General features: G+C 51.9%; 1 protein-coding gene across 2 annotated transcripts; it reads left to right on the top strand.

The window, feature by feature from the left end:
- Positions 1-212: 212 nt before the first annotated feature.
- On the top strand, positions 213-11,473 carry TAL1 (TAL bHLH transcription factor 1, erythroid differentiation factor). 2 transcript variants are annotated; one of them, XM_039711413.1, is made up of 5 exons: positions 213-364; positions 1,664-1,813; positions 3,033-3,461; positions 4,168-4,259; positions 8,415-11,473. In XM_039711413.1, coding segments are annotated over exons 2-5 (942 nt in total). In that variant the 5' UTR covers positions 213-364; positions 1,664-1,811; the 3' UTR covers positions 8,834-11,473. The 2 variants fall into 2 exon arrangements, with proteins under 2 accessions (XP_039567347.1, XP_039567346.1); XM_039711412.1 differs by lacking the exon at positions 1,664-1,813 and having other exon boundaries at positions 216-364.
- The last annotated feature ends 5,399 nt before the right edge of the window (positions 11,474-16,872 follow it).

Raw genomic sequence — 16,872 nt, 5'->3', positions numbered from 1 at the left:
TGTCTTTTTAAGAGCATCTAAGCACACACACATAAAAAGCTAGAAGGCATGCATTCCGGAGTTATTCCTATGCATATCCCTGCAATAATTTTCCGCTTTCCTTCGATAAAATTGCCAAATAATAATGAATCATTTCATAAATAATGGGTTTAGAAGCTTATCAGGGCAGGCGGGCCACTGCTGGGGTTTTATCTCTCTCGGCCACATTGCAGTAGTGTTCCGCTCTCCATACTAAATAGGAAACTGGACGTGATGTGGAATTAGAGCCTACCCAGCTGAAGCCACCCAACACTTACTACAAATATAGCCGCGATGCGTAGGCCACAAAATGGCTCCACTCACTTTTCCCAATGAAAAGCAAATGGTGAGTAAAGAGGAATCGGCTCTGCACAACTCTGGGCGCTGGGGGCGGCGGGATGTGGTTTTGGGGGGCTTCGGAGGGCACCCAGGGAGCTTTTGGGGGCTTCTGCCCCACATGAGAGACGAGAAAAAACACAAAATCTTTCCCGCGGTTGGGTTTTAATCTTTTTTTATTCTTTGATGCGGGGTCGGTGAGGAGGAGAACACACTCTGCCCTTTGAAATTCGGGGTGCGGCACCCCCGGGCCCCTCGGGCTGCGGCAGCGAGGCGGCTGCTGGGGCGGGCCGGGGGCCGAGCGCCCACCGGGCCCGGCTGCCCCAGCCTCTCCCCGGGGACAGACAGCGGGACACGGCCCGGCCGACAGCCCGAACCCGAGCGCTTCTCCCCGAGACGGGGGTCCCCCGTATCCCGCTGCCTGCCGCCCCTTCGCTTTGGGGCCATTTCCCTACAAAGGGCCGCTTTTGGCTTGGAAATTTCCTGCCGATCGGCTGCTGGAAAACAAAAGGATTTTGCGAAGCAGAAACCAGCGGGCGGGGATTTAATGCCCCCCCTCCATTTTTTCCTAAACGAAACCACCCCAGTTTAAGGCAAAATTCTGCTGGTATCTTTACGGTTTTGCGTATTTCGTTTTTTAAAAAATGCGGGAACGGACGCCATCGGGATTATTCCTTTTTTTACGAAGGGGAAAACCTAATTTTTCGTGATTTCGTTGGCGGGGTGAGCCGGCCTCACCTTCCTGCGGCGGGCAGCGGGCTCGCTCCGCCGCCGGCCCGGTGCCGGCTGTCGCGGTTCCTCGGCCGGCAACCGGCCCCTTGAGGAATTTAATTTGCCCCTTTAGGAATTAAATTTTCCAGCCGGACGTGGGAGAAACGCCGCCGCCGTCGCCGCTTCGTGCGAGCCCATCGGGAGAAAAACAACCCCGTGTCCGGCCCCGTCTGTGATTTCCTCCCGGGAAGACCGGGCTTGCAATGTGTCCAAAAAACCGCCCAATTCGCCCCAAATACAGGGAGCTTTTTTTTCACGCCTTTTTTTTTTTTTCTCTGTTTATTTATTTTTTTTTCCACGCCAGACCATGGCCGTCGCTCGTTGTGGCCCCGTGTGCGAGGCGGCGGCTCCCGGCGGCGGCGGGGGGGGACCCGGGGGTGGCCGCTGTCCCCCAGCACAGGGGCCTCCCCGGGGTGCTGTCCCCTCCTTCCCTCTCCCCTGCACCTTTCTCCCTCCACTGATCTCTGGCAATCCGGACCCACGAGATCCACCCTCTCCTTTTTTTTTTTTTTTTCTCCCCCCCTTCTCTTCCTCCCAGGATTTAGCAGTTTTATCCCGATGCGGGTGTCCTTCCTCTCTGTAAAGTCGTAAGTACCTTGAGGTGGGAGGAGTAAATTCAGCCTGACACTGAGAGCGCTTTTGTTGAAACAGGAGAGACTTGCGGTGTCCCTACTTAAATATGACACATGTGAGTAATCTCTTCCTATACAATATCGGAATAGGCAATTAGATTTTTCTTTCTGGAGGGCTGGCGGGAAGGTGGCCGGAGGGAAGGCAGAGAACTTGCGCTTTAGGTTGGGTGGTTGTAAATTTTTAAATTTTATTTTCCAGAGAGATAGTGATATATGGGAAAAAAAACAGTTAGGTTTTTGTTTTGTTGGGGGTTTTTTGTTGTTATTTATTTTTTCCTCGCGACTCAGTTTATCAGAAACAAAATAAAAAATAACCCGAGGCAAAGGAGCGAGAAGGATGGGTGGCAGCTCTCTGCTCAGTAAAGCTCCTTATTTATATAGAAAAGAATAATCAATCAACCAAAACAACAACAACAAAAAAATCCAAAAACGAACGAGGGCTTATGTGGGAGATAAAGCGTAGAAATAATCGCGATACCTGCCCGGGGCGCGAGTGCCCTGTCGCGACAGCATTTGTTCTGCGGGAGAAGGGGACAATGCTGTGCGTGCGGCCGCGGCCGGGCCCCTTCCTCCTTCCTGCGGCAGCGAGTGCGCGGGGGATTCACTCCGTTAGGGGCTGGGTTAACCCCCTGTCCCCCAAAAAGCGGTTTCAGGAATATTTCGATAGTTTGTAAATAACCATAAAAAACAGGCATGGGAGGAGAAGGGGCCGCCCGCGAGGCTCAGGCCGCTACGGGCAGGCCGGGCGGCGGCCGGGCTGGCTCCGCAGGGCAGCGAACACCGCCGGGGACCCCGGAACGGGCAGAAATGCCCCCGGAAAAGCGGGGATGTGTGCTGGGCCTCCGCCGCAATTTGGCCGCGCAGTTCAGCCCGCACCCTCGGCGGCGGCGGCGCTGTCCGGGCCCCTCCCGCTCGGCGGCCCCGGCGGTGCCGCTGTGAATTCCCTCGGGGCACCGGGAGCCCGCCGGGGCTCCGGCCCGTCCCCGGCGTGCGGGACCGGGGCGCGGCGCGACGTCAAAGCGCCGCTCCGCGAGCCCCCGTGACGTCACGGCAGGGCCGGGGCGCCCCGTGACGTCACGGCACCGCACGGCTCGGCGGGGTGGTCCCACAGACCCCCCCCGCTCCCGCCAGCAGACTCCAAATTATTTGGGGCGATCGCGAACCGCGAGGTCGGAGCCCCGACGCGGCGCCCCCGTCGGGCGGTGCCGGTGCCGGGGCAGAGCCCGGCCGTGCTCCCGGTGCGGGGCCGCCGCTGAGCGCTGCCTCTCTCCGCAGGACGATGGACAGGCCGCCCGCCCCGCCGCCCCCCAGTGACCCCCGCGATGCCCGCCCCGCCCGGCGGCACGACTCGGAAGCGGAGACCACGAGCGAGCCCGAGAGCAGCCGCGGGGGCATGGAGGCGCCGGCGGACCCCCAGCTGCTGCTCAACGGGGCGGCCAAGGAGGCGGGCCGGCCCTCCCCCGGGCCCCCCGCCGCCCCTGTGCCCGTCATCGAGCTGGTGCGCCGGGGGGGCTCCCTGGACATAAAAAGCCGCGAGGCGGCGGGGGAGGCGATGCAGAGAGCGCCGGGAGCCGAGCCGTGCCGCGCCGCCGAGGCCGCCTGCGAGGCCCGCATGGTGCAGCTGAGCCCCCCCGCGCTGCCGCTGCAGCCCCCCGGCAGGGCCATGCTCTACAACCTGGGCCAGCCGCTGGCCACCATCAACAGGTCCGTGTCCCCCCGCTCCCATCCCCGTCCCGGAGGTCCCCCAGGGGTGTCCCGCGCGGTGCTGGGGAGGCGGGAGGTGCCGGGCGGAGATGCGGGGCAGAAGCAGAAGCATCCCTTCCTCCGCGCGGGGCTCGTCGCTTAATCATCGCGGGTTTGCACGCGAACTTTGCAAAGAGAGAAAGCGAAAAGGCGGGGGGGAAGTCAAAAAACAAACGAAAAACTCGTTCCTCGAAGGAAAAATATTTGCGGTGGTGAAGCCCTGGGTAGAGCGAAGGGGTCCGTCAATAAACGGGCGAGAACCGGTTTGGCTCTTCCGAGCTGCCCGGGCTCTCTGTTCTCTGACGAGTCCCGCAAATGAGCGAAGGGCACAGCAGAGGCTCTGACAGGAGCTGAGCCCGCCCGGGGTGTGCGGGGACGGACCCGCCTCGCAGGGAAAGCTGCGGTGCGCACAAAGTCGCGGGAATGGGGGGATTTCACCCGAAGTCGGGACGCCCCACGCCGCTCGCACCCCCCTGCCCGCGCAGGGCTGGCGTCTCTTGCTGCGTGTCCCCGGCTGGCCGCGTGTGGTGTCACCGCACGACCCCGGCTCGGCGTCGTGAGCGGCGAGCCCGCTCCGAGGTCACGGAGCCGCTCCGCGCCGCTCCGCGCAGCCCCGGGCCGGGGGGATGGCGGTGTGTGCTCACGGCATGTCTGCCTTTCTTCCCAGCGGGTTTTTCGGCGAACCGGACTCCTTCTCCATGTACGGCAGCAACCGGGTGAAGCGGAGACCCTCTCCCTACGAGATGGAGATCACCGACGGTGAGAGAATTTCGCCGCATCTTGGGCGGGAGGGGTGTCTCCATCTGCCATGGGGGGCAAGTTCCTGCACAATGCCACACTCTGGGACTAAACCCCCAAATAATAAAAGGACTAAAAGCGTAAAAAGCGAGCGGGATGGGATGCCCAGGGAGGCAGGGTGGCTCTCCGGTAAGCGGAGCCCAGCAGCGTGCCCGGCGAGTTTGCCTTCACCCAGCAGCCAGCGATGCAGCCCAGCCTGTGGCTAATTGCACCCCTGTTCTGCGAATTGCTTAGAGATGAAATCCGAAAGAAGACAATAAGTGCGTGTCTCTGTTGAAGTGCGGATCAGGGCCATTGCGGTGAGGTGTTGCGTCTGCAAACCCTTTAATCCGGGAAGGGTTCGCGCTGCAGAGCACAGCCTTGGGCAGAAAGGATAACCTGCCTTTAAACCAAGAGCCCGGGCATCCCACTCGCGTTTTTACGGTTTGCCTGCTCCTGGCAGCAGGTTTGGGGCGGGGGATGCTCCGTGCAAGGGGATCTCTGCTGCCCACGCAAAGGGACACTTGCAAGAACGATTTGCACGTGGAAGGCCGGCCTGTTTATCTCTGGAGTTAATAGCCCGTGCACACGGGATTCACTGAAATGAGTTTTATCTTTAGCCATTGTAAACACTGTATTTCAATTGCTGGACAATTAATTTTCCTCCTTTCCAGCTAGCTGTCCCTTTCCTTCTACCCAGCTAATCTGAGATCAAATCATAACCTGCATCGGTCTAAAATAATGCATCCCGAAATGAAGGCTCAGGGTGTTATCTGCATCAATCAGTCCTCCACTCCCCTCCCGGTCCTTTCAGGCTGCAGCCCCGTGGGACAGGGGGTGTTACAGCCCCGGCACAAGAAGGGCTTTTTGTCTGGGTTTTGATCCCGAGGCTTAGCAGCTACGGTGGAGAGTCCATCAAATCTCGGTGTCTGACTAAAGCTTTGGACTTGCTATTAAACTAGGTATTAAGGATTATAGATATACTTGGTTGTAACCAAGTTTTTGAACATGTGTTTTGATGCAGGTGTACAGGTTGGGGCCAATCCTGCAGGTTCTGGTTCATGTGAATTTTCAAGATTGGACTCAACATTTTTTGAGGGGGAAAAGGATATCAGATTATGCTGTGCAAACAGGAGCAATTTGTAGGGATGTACATCCCGTGCTGAGGATGGGATGTACATCCCTACAAATGGGACCCCTGTGTGGTCTGAGGCACTTTGCTCATTGCTCTGAGGGGCACCTGCTGGGTGACATCCAGGGCACACAGGAGCAGCACTCTCGAGGGTCCTCAGCCCTTGGGGGCTGCAGAAGGGCGGGAAAGTCTTGCCAGACACTTCGTGTTTGTGGTTTTTTCTGCAAGAGAATAAGTGGTGGGGTTTTTGCAGTATTTCTTTATCTGTTTTATGGAAAATTAGTTACATTTAATATCTTCTTTAAAAATAACTAGAAGTGAAGATAAAAATGCAAAAAAGTATATCTAAAAAAGTATATCCAGGAACTTTGGAAGATCATATTTTTATTAATTTTCCTCATATTTCTAATTTTAAAGAGCATCAGTCCATCCATTAGAACAAAATCCAGGCAAAAATTCTCATCCAATTGCTTGAATTAATTATGAGGCAAGTTTTTTTTAGGAAGAGTAGATTTTCTATTATAACACAGCTATGGGGCATTTTAATTTCCTCCACTGCTTGACATGTTTTGGCCAAAACCTGATATCTTTCTAAAAGATATGTTTAATTCAGTTGGGGCAGGAATCAAGAATTTGGGTGGTGTCAGAATTTGTTTTATATACTAAAGCTTGATTTGAATGCCCTCAGAAGAAAATGAACAGGTCTTTTTTTTTTCTTTTTTCTAATTTCTGACAAGTTTATGAATAGATGCCTTTTAGTCATCACCTTTCAGTGAGCAGAAACACATATTTGAAGACTGAAAGTCTCTTGAGGATATTTTTTAATGAGCAGTACCCAAGATGTGGTTATTTCTCATACCCTTATGGGAGTAAATAGCTTTTGAGCTCCATCTCTCTCTGGACTCAAGACCAGTTGCTTTTTCTTGTCTGGAAAGAGCAGTAAAGTGCTAAAAAATGTCATATTATTTTAGTAGGATGTAGTACATTCTTGACTGCTTAATTAGTGCTGCTGAGGTCCCTTTGGTCCCTGTCCCCTTCCCCACAATCCTGTGGCACAGCAGGCTGCACACATCGGGGACAAGAAACCTTCCCTATGCATGAGCTCTTGTACCTTAGTTCATACAGAGGGCACTAGGAGCTGTTTGGGGGTGAATATTGCCTTTATTAAAGCATCACACTGGAATCCTAGAGGTCAGAGAGGATTTTGTCATTTCTCCATCCCCCAGTTTGTCCCAGGGGCTGTTTGTGGCTTCAGGGGACTCCCAGCTCGGAGCACACCGTGAGGAGGAGTGAGTTGTGTGGCTGCCCACACACTGGGGGAGCTGGCAGCTGGAATTGGCTGCTTGGGAGTGTGTCCCCCTGCAAACCCTGCAGTGCAGGGTGTTCTGTGTGCTGGGCTGGGCTGCAGGGACTCAGCTTCCCCCAAAGGGAGGAAAGTGTGATGGTATCTGATCAGCTGGAACGAGGGATTCCACTTCTGCTGTTGTGCAGGGTGGGATTTGCTGAGGTACAGCCTGACCAGGATACCTATGAAAATGTATAGGTATAAAAAGTGATGTTTGGTTCCTGTGCCACAGCCAAGGCAGCCAAGAGTTTTGCTAGAAAAGAATAAAGGTGTTTAAATGTGCCCTGGGGGGCTGGTTCCACTGGGTGATGTCAGAACTGTGGCTTAAACTGCTCACCAAGGCTAGGGACTTGCTCCCACCAGGAGGGAGAAGTTAGGCAGGTGTCACAGAGTGGGGAATACAGGGGAGACATGGGGGAGTGGGAATTCCACAGTCCTTTGGGGTGAATCTCAGCAATGTGTTACCTTTGCTTCCCCCTCTGTGATGATTTTGACTGTATGTGATGCTTCCTAATCCCATGGGAGTGTCTGTGCTGGTCATTCTTCCAGATTTTCCTGAGATTGATGAAACCTTCCATTGTTGATGTCTCCTGGAGGAGATGATGGGAAGGATGTAATAATAAAAGCATCTTATGGTAGTGTTCCCTGATGTGAGCTGGTTTCCATGGACCCAAGGACCCACAATCCTGATTTACAGCACTGCTGCTCCTGCAGAACAGTACTTTTCACTAGATGTGCTTTTGGGTCTCTTCTAGCACAGAGACAAAGCTTTTCTCAAGTACACCAGGAGTTGCCCTGATGTGCTGAAAGAATTGGTGTGCTTTGTGCCTTCATCCTATGTAGCATCCCCTCTCAGAAACATGGCTGTAAAATTCCAAGATGTGATTGGAGGTCACATGTAATTAGGTCAAACAAACACCTCCAGCAATTTGGAGCCCCTTCTCCAGTCAGTGTCAGAGGGAGTTTTTGCCCTGTGGCAGTGAGGAGGAGAGAGAGCAGGCAGTCCTCAGGTGAGCTGTGAAGCTGTTCCATGCTCACCTGGATCATCCTTCCAGCAGGACATGCCTTCACTCCGTGGGTCAGTGGGGTCACTTCCTACCTGTCCTCATTGCCATGGGACAAATCCCACCACCCCGTTTCATTCAGAGGGCTGCTGGCAATTCTCTGGTCTCTCTCAGCAGGGAAGACCTCTGGATCTCAGAGTTGTCAAAGTCTTTTAATTAGCTCAAGCTAATTTCCTCCTGTCCCAAAGGTGTGTCCTTTAGACAATTTTTGGGATAGAAAATAAAGCGATCTAGTGAGATAAGCTTCAAACTAGACCATGGTTGCTGAGTTACTCTTGTTGATGAGCTGAGATACCCTAAAATTATAGCAGCCTTCTGCACACATATCACGGCCTAAGCCTTCTTCCTTGGAGAGGTAAATTTTGATATCTGAGGAGACATCCAAAGAGATGCAACTCTATTTTTTCTCTTCCACTGGATTGAACAAAGTTATGGATTTCTCATCTCATGGGGTCAGCTGGAAACTCTTGTTTCACTGCCTTGCTGATTAAACCTCACTAAAATTAATCAGTTAGTTAATTTGCAAAGTGGTGACCGATTCAGGAAAGCAATACCTGTTAAGCCCAGCTCCTAATTCTGCGTGGTTGGAATTGCAGGTCCTCACACGAAAGTGGTTCGCCGCATTTTCACCAACAGCCGGGAGAGATGGAGACAGCAGAACGTCAACGGGGCCTTCGCAGAGCTGCGCAAGCTCATCCCCACCCACCCGCCCGACAAAAAACTCAGCAAGAACGAGATCCTGCGCCTGGCTATGAAATACATCAACTTCCTGGCCAAGCTGCTCAACGACCAGGAGGAAGAAGGAAACCAAAGGGGCAAAGTGAACAAAGACTCGGGGATAGTCCAGGAAGACCTCCTGCAGGACATGCTGTCTCCCAACTCCAGCTGTGGAAGCTCTTTGGACGGCGCGGCCAGCCCGGACAGCTTCACGGAAGAGCACGAGACGCTGGATTCGAAGCACACGCGGAGCCTGCACCACGCCATCCTCCCCGTAGAAGGCAACGCGCAGCGGTGATGACCCCCACGCTGCTGCTGGAGAGCCACGGGGAGAGGCCAGGCCTGGCTGTGCGGCTGCTGGAACTTGTGCTTGTGGGATTCGTGACTCTGCCTTTCCCTGGGGGCGTGGGCTGCCCGCTCTCCCCAGCCCGGCGCGTTGGCCGAGGGCAAGGCCAACCCAGACGGACGTTCGGGGTTTAGGTACGTGACCGTGCAAAGAAGAAAAGCGTTTGAAGTCATCTTCGTTGTACAGAACTGCTCGGGATGGGACTCTGAGGAGGGGAAGGAGACGTGGCTGGCGCCTCTCCAGCGTTCAGAGGGTTTCCAGACCACTTGGTGGCCTTGGTCATCCGGGTGAGACACGGAGCTCCTCTCCCACTGCCCATGGAGGCCACCAGTGCTTTCCAGCTCCTCGTGGTGCTGGAAACTGCTGCATCACGCCAGTGCTGCAGCCCTTCTCCAGCCTGTGGCACGTCCAGCTGGTCTGAGCAGGAGCTTGGCCACATATTCCTGTTGTCCGAGAGCTTTTGACTGTATCTTTTTAAAGAGGTGAAAAAATACCTTCAGCAAAAGAACTATTAAAAGGATTTAGACTATTTCTTTTTCTCTCCTTTTTTCTTTCTTTTCTTTTTTTTTTCCTTCCCTTTCTTCCTTTCTCTTCTGTCTAATTTTGGATTGTTTGGGCTTGTTGTATTTATGATGTGGGATTACTTCCGTTTAACACTGTCATGCAGTCCATTGAATGAAAAGGTACATAGGTGTTTTCTGCCACCCCCCCAGTCCCTGATCCTTCTGCTGGTAACACTCAGCAGGTGAATTTCAAGCCTGCTGTGGTCTCCCAGAGTTTTTCCAGTGGTTTCTTTGAGGCCACATCTTCTCTTGAGAAAGACGAATTTCAGAGTTGGTAAAGGAAGAAAGTATTTGCTAGTGAAATATCTCTTTGGACTGGGGGATTTTAAAATTCAAAATAGCAAAAAAAGGGCAAAAGGAGTCAATGATGTATCAACAGTGTGTGTGTACATAGGGTTATAAAAAGGTTTTTTGATGGTATGCTTTGAATTTTTTGGTTTTATTTTGTGAAATGGTGGTTCAGCTGTGCCAATGCCCACAGTGTGGACAACAGTGCCGGATTTATTCTGGTGTTAGGAAGGTCCTCACCTGTTGAGGCTGGTGGGAGTCCACAGCCTCTCTGAATCTTGGGGGAAAGCAGTAAAAGCAGTGGTGGGATTAGCCTGCATTCCCAAGTGTTCAAATTGCTGCAAAACTGATCTCTGTGACTGAGCTGATCCCCTGACCCTGCTGCCCCCCAGGACAGGGAGGTGCTGCTGTGGTGGAGCTGAGAGCCACACTGTGCCACCACTGCTGCCCCAGGCCCAGCTCCCACAGCCCAGCTCCTGGGGCCTGATGCAGCAATTGCCCCAACCCATCCCCTCCCTCTGCAGACATGTCAAGGCACAGAAATCTCTACCATGATACAGCAGAAAAAAAAAATCCCACACACAAACATCCTTTGGAAGGGAATAAATCTTTCTGAGTGGGGACATCTTCCACCACTCTCGTGCCTTCCCAAGGATGCTGAGGTACAAGGGAGCACAGAGAATTTGAGTGGGTGTCTGCAAACCCATCCAGGCTTAATGCAGAGCCCTGTCACTTCCATCCCTGCTTGGTTTTGATGCCTCTTTGTAAATAATAGGTAAGAGTCTGGCATGTGGCTTGGCATGTTGGGCAGAGTTAGTTGTCTGGGAAGGGATCCTGGCCCATGCAAGGATTCCCAGCATAGCCCCCAAATATTTGGAAAGCACCAATCTCCCCCATCTTAAATCGTGGAAAAGGAGGAAGATTCTTGGGTCTGAGGGTTTTTACTGGAGGGGGTTACCTGCAGGGCTGGGACTGTGCTGGGGGTGAGGAGGCGATGCTGAGGAGGAGGTTTGGACTGGTACTGGTGCCAGGGCTAGGAGAGACAAGCAGGGGGGCTGCCAGGGGACCCTCGGGGTTGGGGTGGAGTAGGGGGGTGCTGTCACACAGGTAAAGCTGTTCCTGGTTCCCAAATAACCCTGGGTGGGGTCTGTGGGGGTTTCACACCGTTGTTATTAACCTGACGCGAGAAAATAAAATAATTCTCCGATACTCAGAAATCCCTCATTCCACACGAACCCATTGCTTCTTGTCTGTATCTTCTGGGTAGCTGCACAGCTGGGGAAATGGTACAACCTTGTCAGCACCCCCAAACGCCCCCAGGCACCGGGCTCCTGCCGGGAGTGCCCCGGGGCATGTACAGTTGTACTTTAATTGTGATTTGAATGGTACATTTCCTCTGCCCACCTCTCCTCCTGCCTGCTTCATCTCTCGCTGTGTGGACCATCACCCCCATTCCTGTCGGGAGCAGCGCTCTGGGGCAATGTCGTACCGTGTGAGTGAATTCCTGCCTTACGAATTTTGGTTTTTTCAGCCCCATCCCTTTCTCTGCCACCCTCCCCTTGGATTTCTGCATTTTTTCTGCAGAAATGAAGTAACCAGACCTGGTACCCTGAGTCTCAACCCACTGTGGATGTGCTATTTAGAAAACACATTTGTTGTAATGTGTGTGTATATATAAATATATATATATAATGAATATATCAAGAATATTTCTAAATAAAGTTTTACAAAGCAGCCTCCACTCGCTGTCTGCCTCTGTCCCCCCTCACCACTCGAACCCATCATTACTTCGGAGTTCCATCCCTGAGTGTCGTGGGGTGAAGGCACCAGGGTGGCCCATTCCCAGCCAGCCAAACGCATAAACGGGCAGCGAAAAACGTTGCAAAAGCATCTGCCAATTGTGTGGTTTTTTTTTACTTTTTGACTCACACGGTCCAGCCCGGGCGGGGGGAAGAGCGGGCAGGAAGGAAGGCGGGCGATGAAGCAATGCCCGCCGCAGGCGAGCGTTACCAGCCGCCCCAGCTACCCCAGCCCGGTCCCCCCAAGGCTCCCTGGCCCTTTCCCTTCTTTTGCCCAGGCTGACTGTGCAAGGAAGGGGCTGCTGGGGGCCACGCTACTTCCCTTTGCACCATGGCAGGCATTCGGCCACGATTTAACAGGCAGCGAGAGTAATTCCTCTTTTTTAAGGAAGAAATTATCACAGCCACGTGCATGAGTGCTTTTAAAAATATACAGCACTAATTAGGCAGTGTTTACATACTGAAGATATGTGCGTTTTAAAAAATATATCTATCTATCTATCTATCTATCTATCAATATGTATATAGATATATCTAGATATATCTATATCTATCTATTTATACGTGTGTATATATATAGCTTATACATATATATACATATATGTATAAGATATAGATATATGTATATAAATTTGATATATGTCTATCTATCTATCTATCTATCTATCAATATGTATATAGATATATCTAGATATATCTATATCTAGATATCTATTTATACGTGTGTGTATATATAGCTTATACATATATATACATATATGTATAAGATATAGATATATGTATATAAATTTGTATATATATTTATATTTATAAATATAAATATATATATACATACACATATATATACACAAATATACACATAATATACATACATATACAAATATACATATATATTTGTGTATATATGTAAATTTTATATATATACATATATAAAAATATATATGTATATATAAAATATATACATATCTATATTTTATATCGATATATTTATACATATATAAATATATAAATATATAAATAAATAAATATATATATATATATATATATATATATAGCACCATGCTGCTGGCAGTGGCTGACACCATACAGAGCACAGAGCAGATGAGCAGGAATGGTATCACAAGTATTTTCTCCTCTTTAATTTCTACAAATTACAGATTGATTCCTTTTTAAACAAACCCTTTAAAGCACCCCTTGCTCTTTTATAGCCTCCCCACAAAAGTTTAGCTGCTAAGCCTTCCTCCACAGCAGCCTGGGAGCCAAGGCTTGCTTTTAATGTTTCTGGGGGAAATTTCCCCCAGATGGAAGAGGGGAGCCTTTCCCAGGCTCCACCCTGGGGGTGCAGGGAGCCCTGTGCAGAGCCCCAGAGCAGGGACATGGGGGTGTCCCTCCACAGCCAGGCTGAGCAAAGCCCCAGCAGCCGGGGCTGGGCTGGTTTCATCCCGGGCTCTGGGACAAGGTGTGGGCAGTGTGTGCCTGCTGGTGTTTATCTGGCATTGGGAGATGGTGGCTGTACATCTGGTTTAACCCCTGTCTCCTGTTCTGCTGCCAGCCCAGCAGGAGCTGATAGCTCACCCACGGTTATCTCTGCCTCCCACCTCCTGCCCCCCTCCCTCCCTCCTTCCATTGCCCGGACAATTCTCCTTTCCCTTCTGCTTTTTCGCGTTCTTCAAGTAAAATATCCTTGATGGCCACAAGTATTTTGCAACCAGCAAAGGAAAAAACATCCTTAAGGGAAAAACACCTGCAGGGTGAAGGCTTCAAACAACCCTGTGCACATTTACAGGTTCTATAACCTGTGGAAAGAGCTGAGAGGCTTCCAGTGCCACCTGCTCCGTGGTGGGATGGTCAATGTGCATCACTCCTGATTGACCCTGGTGGTGAGGAGACCCTGGGTGTGCTCTGCTGGGACAGGCTCCTGTGTTTCTTCGTGCTGGCCACGCTGGAAGAAGCATCTTTCTTCCATCACCTTTTTCTCCTAAGCATCTGGACCTTGTTGCTGCTTGACCACCAAAATGCAAATGTCACAGAAGGTGGCAGACATTCACCTGCCTTTGTGTTTCGGTTTGGTTTGGTTTGGTTTTTTTAAGTAATTTTTGAAAGCCCTTCCCATTCTTGTTTTCCAATGGAAAATTTAATTCATTTCTCATCAAATGGTAATTTCTTTTTACAATAATGTTGTGTTGCAAAGGGTGATGTGCAGTGCTCTGTGGATTCAAATATATGGGGGAAAAACCCCAACCCATTTTTTTTGGTTTTTTTTTTTTTAAAGTAATTTTTGAAAGCCCTTCCCTTTCTTGTCTTCCAATAGAAAATTTAATTAATTTCTCATCAAATGGTAATGTCTTTCTACAATAATGTTTTGTTTCAAAGGGTGATGTGCAATGCTCTGTGGACTCAAATATATGGGGGATAAAACCCCAACCCAACCCCTTTCTTTCTCTGTTCATGCAAAACAGAAAAGTAATTTGGGGAAAGCACCCTGAGGTCCTGGTTGCCACTGCACAGAAGGGATTGGTGCAGGAGGGAAACAGCCTGGGTGGCATGGGTGGCATTGCTCTCAGCTGGGACAGTGCTGGGGCCCATGTCCCTGGTGGCACCACAAGGTGATGGGGGTTCTGGTCTGTGGGGCAGGAAATTTTCTGGCAAATAGCAGTTTCTTCACAAACCTGAAACAGATGCATTTAAAGGTGTTTTGTTCATCCAATTTTGTAATGTGTTCCAGGAACTGAGTGGCATTCAGGCTTCCAGTGGCAGGAAATTTCCCTTACAAGTGCATGGATGACACTGGGGAGTGAGAACAGCAGGACTTGACATTGAGATAAAATTGAATTAAAAACCAGAGAGAAGGTGGGAGGATTGCATATATCCAAAACGATGAAAGAAGAAACACAAAGCCCCAGAATCACTCCAAATTTGGGCAGCTACTATTTTCCAGACTCATTATCTGTTTTTAATTACAGCTTTTGTGGCAAAGCCACGTTGAGGGCAGCCTGCACTGGCAGCCCTGCCTGGGAACACAGCCGAAGCCAGGAGCAAGGACCTGCTTCATTAAGGGCATTCCCACATAATTGAATCAAATATGCTCACGGAAACGACACGACCCAAACATTCCCACCCCGGCAGCCATGAGAAAGCTTCTCCTCTTCGCTGTGACAGGAGAAGTGACAACAGGAGGGAGTAATTTATGGCTCTCTGGGACTGCTCGGTCTGCTCTTCATCCCGGGGCTCATCCCTGACATTCCCAGCGCCACACAAAGGCTGCAGCCGGCCGGTGGTGCCCAGGGGACACCGCGCTGTCACACGCAGCAAGGAGATGAGCAGCGAGCAGGATCCTCTCTCTCCTCCCAGTCCTGCTCTTTCTCTCTGGTTCTCCTGCCTCTCCTTTCACCTTATTACTCGCTCTCCATTTTCTTTTTTTTTTTTTGGTTAGTTTCCGTCCCAAAACTGGGATGGGAGAGAAGGCTAGAGGTGGATGGGAGAGGATGAGGATGCTTTGAGACCACAGGGGCCACAGCGGGGACCCGCACCACTGATGAGGATGCAGGAAACCTCCTGGGGTGGGTCCAGCAGGCACTTTCAAACTTGTCCCCCCGGTAGACATTCCTTTCCCCCTGCTCTTGGAGCTATTCTCAGCCTTCCCAGTGACCTTTCCGGGGAACAATTTACTATTGTGTTTTGGTGAAGCCCAGCCTCTATTTTTACACTCTGTTTTGCTGATGCGGGCACAGGGAGCGAGACGGGAATCCAGCAGGAAATGGGAGGGAGCGTCTGGAGCACGGTTAAAACCTTTGATGTGAGCCCGAGCGGCCGCACGTGCTGGGGCCGGGGGCTCCTCTCCCTGCCCATCCCTCTGGCAAATCCCGCCTGGCACCAGCTTTATCTGCCCGTGCCAAGGTGGCAGTGGCAGCAAAGGCTTTTGGCAAAGGGGCCGGCAAAGGCGCGGTGGTACCGCGCTCCTCAGCGCCGGCACTGCCAAGGGAAAGGCGGCTTGCTGTCGTGGAGCTCAAGGAGTGCTGGAAAGAAGGGGAGGAGGTGACTTGTTGGCTGGGCTAGGAGAGGTTTGAGGGCATGCCCAAGGAAAGGCATGGCAGAGCATCCTGGCTGCATCTTGTGAAAGAAGCCAGCTGGAGGTCTCAGTGTGAGGGGCTGTCAAGCCGTGCTCCTTCCTGATGTGGGACCAGGAGCTGGGCTTGTCAGGAGTGAACGGCTCCAAAAATGCCAAGCATCGAGCTAGAGTGGCTAGGGAAGCGTGCTGCCTGCACGCCCTGCTCAGCCTGTGTTTGTGTCAGGGAACAACAGTGTCCCACTCCAGATGTACATCTGGGAAGATGGCCAAAGCCCAGGGAAGGGAAGGGAACGTGTCCAGTCCTGCAGCTGTTCTGCTTCCACCACTGTCACCACCTGCAGCACAGCCCCTGCTGCCAGAGCTTGCCCAGAGCCCACAGAAACCAGGGGTGAAGTCATCCTGCATGTCTGAAGGGTCCAGCTGTGGTCTCACCTACTGCCCGTCCAAGGCTGCCTGGGGGGATTGGGAGCAAGGGGATGCTTTACAGCAGCTGTCCCATCTCCAGAGCACTGTGCTTGCTGTGATTTATCCCTTCACACGTCGCTGCAGCTGAAACAAAACACATCCACACTGTCCCAGTCGTGTCTTGCAAACATCCAGCATCACAGCACCACTGCCCTGAGCATCCAGTCTGCTCCATCCCCAGGAACGGCACTGAAACAGGAGCTGGAGGGTGGCAGGGGTGTCCTGGATGGAGTCAGCAGTGTGCCACTGTGGACGCTGTGGGTGGGAAGCACCTGCTTCAGGTGGGGAAGTCTCTGTGCTTGCCAGGGCTGCTGCTGCTGAACTGGTGCCCTGCTCGTGCTGGGCCAGGGTGAGGAACGAGCCTGGGTGAGGCTGCAATGTGGGACATCACAGAGGTGGCTTAGCAGTGACACAGTGGCACAGCCACCTGTGTGACAAGGAGTCACCAACGCACACTGCCCAAATACCTGTCCACGCCCAGGCCAGGCGGGTGTGCACGACCTGCTCACAAATCACAGCCCGTGTGCCCTTGCACTGGAGTGGTGCACAAACACAAACTCTCCTTTCTGCACATCCCATTCCTGCGGGTGCATCCATGGATGCACGTTTGTGGACAGTCCTAAATACACTGGACACAGTCCTGCATGTGTCCTCAAGCCACCCAAGCCCATTCCATGCTCACACATGTCCCCCCTTGCACGCTGCCCTGCTTGTTGTCCCCACCAGACAAAACTCCAGGGTGGCTTTGCTTTTGGCTGCCACCAGCAGAAATCACTCACAGGCTGCTCCCTGCCTCATCCTTGCAAA

Source organism: Passer montanus, unplaced genomic scaffold (genome assembly GCF_014805655.1).
Source record: "Passer montanus isolate IOZ18808 unplaced genomic scaffold, ASM1480565v1 scaffold25, whole genome shotgun sequence".
NCBI classification, from domain to species: domain Eukaryota; kingdom Metazoa; phylum Chordata; class Aves; order Passeriformes; family Passeridae; genus Passer; species Passer montanus.
The sequence above is the reverse complement of the archived record's forward strand: the minus strand, read 5'-3'. Positions and strand labels throughout refer to the sequence as shown.